Consider the following 8,112-nt stretch of genomic DNA (forward strand, 5'->3'; position numbering starts at 1 on the left):
GCCAACTACTATTTATTGTGACAATAGGTCAACAATTTATTTATCAAAAAATCATGTTTTGCACTAAAGAGCAAGCACATTGGCACATGTTTTCATTTCATCCATGAACTTGTCAATGATGGGGACATAGTACTTGCATTTTGTGGTTCCAAAGATTAGCTTGAAGATATTTTCACAAAGCCATTGGGTGAAAATGTATCTCCACTTGTAATAGTTGAGATTAGGAGGGGATGTTGAGATATTAATATCACTATCTGCCAAGTGTCAAGTGTCATCACATTTGATTCTGTTGTCTATTAGGCGTCATAGACAATTCAATTTTACTTCAATTTAGTCATATTTCACTCCAGTCATTTATTGTTGATATTTTCTATATAATTTATTTAACTATTTTGAACATAAAGAAAAACAATCTTTGCTTCACGATTTCTCTTAATTTTTTTGTAGGTAACACCCCTGTGAAATTTTGTAAAACTAACGCAACAGTTATTTGATTAAAGAGATGAAAATTTGTATTATTTGCTTAAAGAGATGAAAATTTGTATTACACTAAGCGGGGTATTGAAGTGCAGGCGGAATGGCTGGCATACATACTTTTATATGGCAAGTCCAAAATATATTTTTTCCGTTGAAGTTGTTTAACATAAACCAAAACCTTTTTTCTCTTTAAAAGACGTTTGCATGGGCTTGATTGTGGAAAAACTCCACAGTTAAGCGCGCTTGAGCCAGAGGAGTTCTGGGATGGGTGACCTCCTGGGAAGTCCTGGTTACCGGGTGCAAGCCCCGGAAGTGATGATTGATGCTATGCGATTCGTTCTCCACATTTCACTAGTTTCAATCCCACTTCTTCACCCCTGTGAGCATCACCCGATGCAATGAGTGCTAAGTGAACTATTCAAAAAAAATCATGAGAAATTAGTCAGTTACGACTACCTCTCATGGAAATGGTCATACGTTTGAATGACTTACTTAACGCAGTTGAATCCCAAAAATGATATCTAATATAATGCACTGCGTAAATCCCCCATACTTAAATATTATTGCTTTTATGAAACATATAAAATGTGTTCAAAATTATACTTTGATGTGTTACTTTTAGTCCCTGCCATCTGGCAATGGCCAGGGACTATAGTAATCGATTTCGATGAGTTAACATTAGTTCGCCCAAAATATTTAGTAAGTTTTTAGCGTCGATGTGCTATGTTGTCCGCAGACCATATTCTAATTTTTTTCGTGGTCTTATTTAGCCTCTTCCCGAGGCGGAGGGGTGATAATCTTATGTTATTTTTGGTTTGTGTTTTTCATATTTCGAAATTGTTTCAAACTGTAGACTAATGCTAGCATTAGTACATTAGTCTAGCAATATTAAATGCTAGCCTAGTTTGGAAATGCCAGGGAAGATCAAGTTTCCATACGCCATTTCTTAATCGTTGAAGTTGCGACATGTTCGTGCGGTGTGGCTGAAGTTGACACATGTTAATGTGGTGTCGTCTATGGAACGGGAGCTATCTTCACATTATCCAGGGTACTTGCCTGCAGAGCCTTCCTTCTTAACCAGTAACCCAGGTTCCAGGGCAGAAGAGAGCTCTGAAGCAGAAGCAGCACAATAGGGAGAGCTATGAAGCAACGAGAGCTATCTTCGCATTATCCAGGGTACTTGCTGTCGACCACTGCATTGTTTCATTTCTGAGTCAGCAAACCAGTCACCCAGAGCCGCTTATGTCGCACTGATGTCTTCTCTCATTTATATAGAGCCTTCCATCTTTAGGCAGATAGGTACACATAACTCTATCTTTTCACCTGCCCTTGAGGCTCTTTCCTTTTAACCAGTTGCTACGAAAACAAGAGACCCACCAGACTGAAGCAGAGACATCAGAACCTGCTCCCATCTATGCCTTTGCTAGGCGAGGTGCTAGTTGGCTTCATAGGTAATCTACCTGTGAATGCCTTTGTTGCCGCTGCAGGACTTTATTAGAAGGAATCATAAATATGGAGATGATTTTATGAACTTCAATTAGCTTATTACTGAAAACAATAATTTTTTGTTAGTTTAAAGCTGAAAACAATAATTTTTGTTGCAGTTGCAGGAGTTTGTACCTCATGTCAATTTTTGTTACAGTTGCAGGACTTTGTACCTCACGTCATCATCTACTAGAACAAGGTACTACATCAAATGTTTTATCTGTGAATTTCAAATATCATAAAAATGAAGGTGAAAATTAGATTCACATTTTAGTCATTTGTTCCAAGCTGATCTTATTTCAATATTTTAGCATGGCAGGACCACTCGCATAGGACAAATGCATGAAAGGTAAAATTAGTTGGCCTGAAGAAAGCTTATAAATCTGTGAAAATAAATACTTGGAAACTAAACCAACCTTATCCTTTTGAACTTCGTTGATAGTGTGTGGCTCGAACTGGTTAAACTGGTTCCGCTCCTGCGCTCTTGGTACTATTACTAGTGATGCTTAAACTGGTTCTTCAACTGATTATTATCTATATTCTTATTTCATTTTTCCCCGGAAGAAATTGCCCGGAATTGAACATAATGCCGGAACACAAACCGTCCAATGTGTTTTTTTGCATGGAGCATTTAAGCCTAGAAACTAGATGCATCTTGGGGAATTTCGATAATAAATGCATACGACATGGAGCATTTAACCTGTACAAAATACCCAGGAACAGTATATCTAGCACTAGTAACTAAGACTGAATAAACAACAGCAAAGATTTGTGGGTGGATCTACTGCATCTCGATCACGAAGGTCATAATCAATAGAATAAGCCGCTGCTTCAAGTGCTGCATCTCGATCACGAAGCTCATAATCAACAGAATAAGCCGCTCATTAACCTCATTAACCTCGACATTGTTCATTCCTCAGCCTCGTGCCCTCCTTGAGGCCCGCCTTAATCTCGGCCTTGTTCATTCCCCGGCCTGGTTCATTCCGCGGTGGAGTCCATGTCTCTGCAACTTATGTTGCATATATTGTTAACCTTTTCAAAAACCTGGTACATTTTCTCGATTGGTGTTCTATTGCAGTGGTTTTCAAATTTCTGCTTATTTTGTAATCATTGATTAAACAGGATATCATAATATTTTTTCTATAGATCAAAATTTCCGCGAAATTCTGTATGATTCTTAGGTATTTGATCTTCTCTTATTTCCATTACCAATTAATTAAAAGCAACATGGTGATTTGAACCAATGTACATTCGCAAATGTTACAATGGAAACTTCGGCAACCGAAAGGAGGGTTCTGTCAACATTACATTTGGTGCGAACTGGCCTACGGAATTTCATCAATACTCAAATATTGGTTACAGTAAACAGAAAAGAAAATTGTGCTCTGATAATTCTTCAATCAGCTTTCCAAGCAATTGTGTAGAAGGTCTTTAACGCTAAACACTAACTTTCAGAAAGGTCTTTCAAACCATAGTTAGGGTAAGTCCAGTACAGTCAAAGGACAGACTAGAGAAAACTGAAACGAAACCCTTGAAGGGCAGAACTTGTTGCACCTGAAAAAACAACAGAGGAATTTCACAGTTAAAACGATGGTGTATTGGGTAAAGTTAAATGTGTTATAAACTTATATATGGGTAAAGTTGTATTAAATCTAGATGCTGCATTGGGTGCATCCAATATGTACACTGTCATAGACCCATCTAAATTGTGATATGCACCATAAATTCTCGTGTTCAAATAGAGGATGTAATGACCCATCAACTCATTTATGCATGACTGTGTAACAGTGTCTTAAATCTAAATAGTGCATTGAATTTATTGAGTGTGGACACTAGCATAGATCCAATTAAACTTGGGTGACTCTGATGTGATATGCACAACGTTGAGGTTGCATAGCACAGATCCACTTAAACTTGGAAAACTCTGATGTGATATGCAAAGCCTTGAAGTTGCGAAGCTTGAAGATGCATCAAATTGAGGGTGAGGTGTTCTACTAACTCTGTTTTTGTGTTATTCACTGTACATGTAAGGATGCATTGAATCTAGATTGTATATTAGTGGCATTGAATAGGGACACTAGCACAAACCCATTTAAACTCTGGTGATTCTGAGTATCCTACCATTTCATCCTTCTTATCTGACCATATTTAGAACTCTTCAGTTTGTTGATATTTATTTTTAAAGTAAGTCTGATATCAAACTTTTGAGTGCAACAATTGTAAGCTTTGGCAAAATCACAGATTCCCAGAGAGAAGAAATTGAACGGCTAGGACTCAAAGTCTATACTTGGAATGACTTTTTGTTGCTGGTATATCCCATATGCATTTAAAATTATTCATTTGATGATTACTTGTAGCTTCATAATTTGCATGCCTCTATATGATTTATTGGATTGGTATTCTACTTTAACCTGTGTTGTTTATTAAATTCTTGGTTTATTCCTTGTTGCACCAAGAGGCACGTTCTACAGTCCAGGTAGGATTAATAAAATAGTGATTAAAAAATCAAAACAATAATTTTTTTTTTCTTTCAAGCTGGCCTGAAAAATAAACTATAGCTTAGATGAGATCCCTTAAGGTGAAAACCTCAGGTGTTTGCACTCTCAAAATGTTCCACCTTGAGGGATTTGACCCCTTTTGGTGCTTGCTAGATCCAGGATTAAGATAGATCTAACTTCTAAGCCCAGTGCCTGCAAAGTGACTTTGCTATCATCTTCTTTCTTTCTGTTTCATGAAATCTCTTTAAAATTTCCTCACCCTTGAATCTCAAGTTCAAGCTCATGGGAAAGGTGATACAAGATGGTAGTAGAAGGAAATGCTATGCTTTATCTGTATCCCACTGGCAAAATGAAAGTGGCTATTGCAACTTTATATTGTTCATCAGAAGAAAAGTTTGGATGTCTTCCAGACAACGGTGAAGACCTTTCTTCTTGAATGGAAACCTTATGACATTCTGTTTTCACTTATTAGTTCAACTCTCTTTATTTCGTGCTTGATACAACCTTTCTAATTATAATTTTGACAATTTTCCTTGTCAGATATGTGTCTGCCATAAACTAAGTTTTCTGACAGCCTGTGCCACCAGTCGGAACATGTACAAAAAATTTATTACTAGCTTCTGATCTCTTCGACATTGGAATTATAGAGTAGAGTCAATCAAAACATTTTTGAAAGTAAAAAGGTTATTTGAACCAAATAGGTCTGAATTCCTTGAGAAATCAATAGTTTGTGAATTTCTGCTTTTGATCATGTATTGTTTGATTTGCTCTAAATTTGTATGTCTTTCTTATGTGGTTGGTGGAAAAATATATAAGCTCAACGATCTTTACATAGTAGTTTACTGCAACTGCAAAGTAAATTATAAAGGCCATTTTTCTTATATCTTCTGCAGGGTGAGGAAAGGAGGTTTGAACTATTATTACCCAAAAAGAGCGATATCTGCACGATAATGTACACTAGTGGCACAACTGGTGAACCTAAAGGCGTATTGATCACAAATGAAAACATTGTTTCTATGGTGACTGGAATTGGTTATTTTCTTAAATGTCAGAATGAAGAGGTAAATTCTTTCAATTACATGGTTAGTTTTTGTAGTTGATATAATAACTTCATAGATCAAAGCTTCATTTATTCCTAATATATCAAACATTTTGAGAACTTATCAGTTGGTTCTAGCAGTCATGGCATTTGCTTTAACTCATGATTTTTATGCGCTGGAAAACTTCTTTGCAAAACCTTGCAGCTCACAGAGAAGGATGTTTATCTCTCATTTCTTCCTCTAGCACATATATTTGATCGGGTGATAGAGGAATTTTTCATATCAAAAAGTGCTTCAATAGGCTTCTGGCGCGGGGTATACTGCTTTGTGTTGTTTTTTTTTCTCAATTGTCCACCATCTTTATGCACTTAAAAATCTAGTGCTAGTTTCTTGATTTCACAGTAATGCTTGTTTATTCCCGCAGGATGTGAAGCTTTTGGTGGAGGATATTGCAGAACTAAAACCAACGGTCTTCTGTGGTGTCCCACGTGTCTTTGATCGCATATATTCAGGTCCTATATGCAAATCTATAGTGTCTAACTGAAAAAAATATAATTCAGTGTATATCTTGCTTAACATGTTATTTATTCACATACTCTTAAATTTCTCAAAAATGGTTGCCATAACTGTAACGATGGCCTGCTATATGTGTGGACCGATTGAATTAGAGGAGAGAGATTGATATAGCGTCGGAGACAGGTGCCTCTGGTTGCAGATTGTCATTCCTAATAACATTGTTTTCCTCTCTCACCAACAGTGCTTACAATTTTAATACCAATTTTGCTCGTAATACCAACTCAATGCTCCTTGCAAAATCAACTCAATGCTGCTTGTAATACTTCTACCAAAAAGTTGCAACCAACTTTGTTTGCACATTCAGTGGTTTAGCAAGAGCTGGACGCTGTCCTGTTTCACAAGTCCTTTCACAGTCTCGCGAAAATAACAAAGGGGCAGTAGGGGCTTCCAATGCATTGTTGGAATGTTTATATTGAGATGATAGTTTTGCAGAAACATTAGTCTCCTTTGCCACAAGAACCCATCGCTGCAGAGGCAAACAGTTAGGGTGTACAATATGGCCTAGGCTGACAAAGCCTGCCGGTAAGTTAGTAGGCTTATAGAAAGTGGATCCCTGTGCAAATCCCGTGCCTACAAAATCAAGGCATTGTATGTGGTTATTGCACAGCTACAAAGGCTAGTAGGTTTCTGAAAAATCAGTTGGAAGATAGACCATGAAGCTTAAATTGAACAAATGTGCTCTCCTTTCGGAAACACTGCAGATGTAAAAGAAAAATTTGAAAGCACTAGAATTTGAAAAAGGGTCTTTCTGTGAAGATAGATTTTTATTAACACAATGTACTTTCCTTTCTGATTTTTATTACTAGAATGCCATTTTCTGGTGGCTATTCTTTGCTGGATTTCAATTTTCTTGGAAGTTTGACATTTTTGAATTGCAGGTACCCAGATCCTTACCCTTTACCGGATCCTTACACAGTTCTTTTCTACACGAAGTTTGTGCAATCATCCACGAATCAGAGTTCAGTTTGACAGAATACACTTTTTTTGGTGACTTGTATTATCTGCATTCTCAGGCTTTGTCAGCAGACTTTGGAGGGGTTACCAGTTGAATACTAATGTCACACAAGACTATAATCATGTCTTTTATTTGCTTTTCAGTGCTGGGCAGCAGCTGAATCTCTCTCCTCAATCATTGTGCTCTTTCCAATCCTCTCATGTGGGATGCTCTGTGAAATACTGGATTGTCATATTATGCTACTATTGTTCACCATTAAGGCAGCTTGTACCCTGTACCTTCCAGCCCTTCCAGCCCCCTCTCAAATGTCTATTTAATGAATTTACATTTTGGTTTGCAATTGCTAGGACTGGAAAATATATTTCATCAGGCCTTTTATCCAAACCAAAGTATAATTCAGTGGTTTAGCAAGAGCTGGACGCTGTCCTGTTTCACAAGTCCTTTCACAGTCTCGCGAAAATAACAAAGGAGCAGTAGGGGCTTCCAATGCATTGTTGGAATGTTTATATTGAGATGATAGTTTTGCAGAAACATTAGTCTCCTTGGCCACAAGAACCCATCGCTGCAGAGGCAAACAGTTAGGGTGTACAATATGGCCTAGGCTGACAAAGCCTGCCGGTAAGTTAGTAGGCTTATAGAAAGTGGATCCCTGTGCAAATCCCGTGCCTACAAAATCAAGGCATTGTATGTGGTTATTGCACAGCTACAAAGGCTAGTAGGTTTCTGAAAAATCAGTTGGAAGATAGACCATGAAGCTTAAATCGAACAAATGTGCTCTCCTTTCGGAAACACTGCAGATGTAAAAGCAAAATTTGAAAGCACTAGAATTTGAAAAAGGGTCTTTCTGTGAAGATAGATTTTTATTAACACAATGTACTTTCCTTTCTGATTTTTATTACTAGAATGCCATTTTCTGGTGGCTATTCTTTGCTGGATTTCAATTTTCTTGGAAGTTTCCACAATTGTCATATTATGCTACTATTGTTCACCATTAAGGCAACTTGTACCCTGTACCTTCCAGCCCTTCCAGCCCCCAGTGCAGATGGAAGAGCGTTCCATCAATTCTGCAGTTATCAACAGT

At 37.4% G+C, this 8,112-nt stretch overlaps 1 protein-coding gene across 1 annotated transcript; it reads left to right on the forward strand.

Moving 5' to 3' along the window:
* Positions 1 to 4,156: 4,156 nt before the first annotated feature.
* Positions 4,157 to 7,846, forward strand: LOC149222448 (long chain acyl-CoA synthetase 4-like). The gene is made up of 4 exons (XM_089383112.1): positions 4,157 to 4,271; positions 5,354 to 5,521; positions 5,705 to 5,815; positions 5,925 to 7,846. Exons 2-4 carry the CDS (start codon positions 5,411 to 5,413, stop codon positions 6,042 to 6,044), a joined length of 342 nt encoding a protein of 113 aa, XP_089239238.1. The 5' UTR covers positions 4,157 to 4,271; positions 5,354 to 5,410; the 3' UTR covers positions 6,045 to 7,846.
* The last annotated feature ends 266 nt before the right edge of the window (positions 7,847 to 8,112 follow it).

Source organism: Pinus tabuliformis, chromosome Q, assembly GCF_031772625.1.
Source record: "Pinus tabuliformis cultivar Carrire ecotype Pingquan chromosome Q, CPIR1, whole genome shotgun sequence".
Lineage (NCBI taxonomy): Eukaryota > Viridiplantae > Streptophyta > Pinopsida > Pinales > Pinaceae > Pinus > Pinus tabuliformis.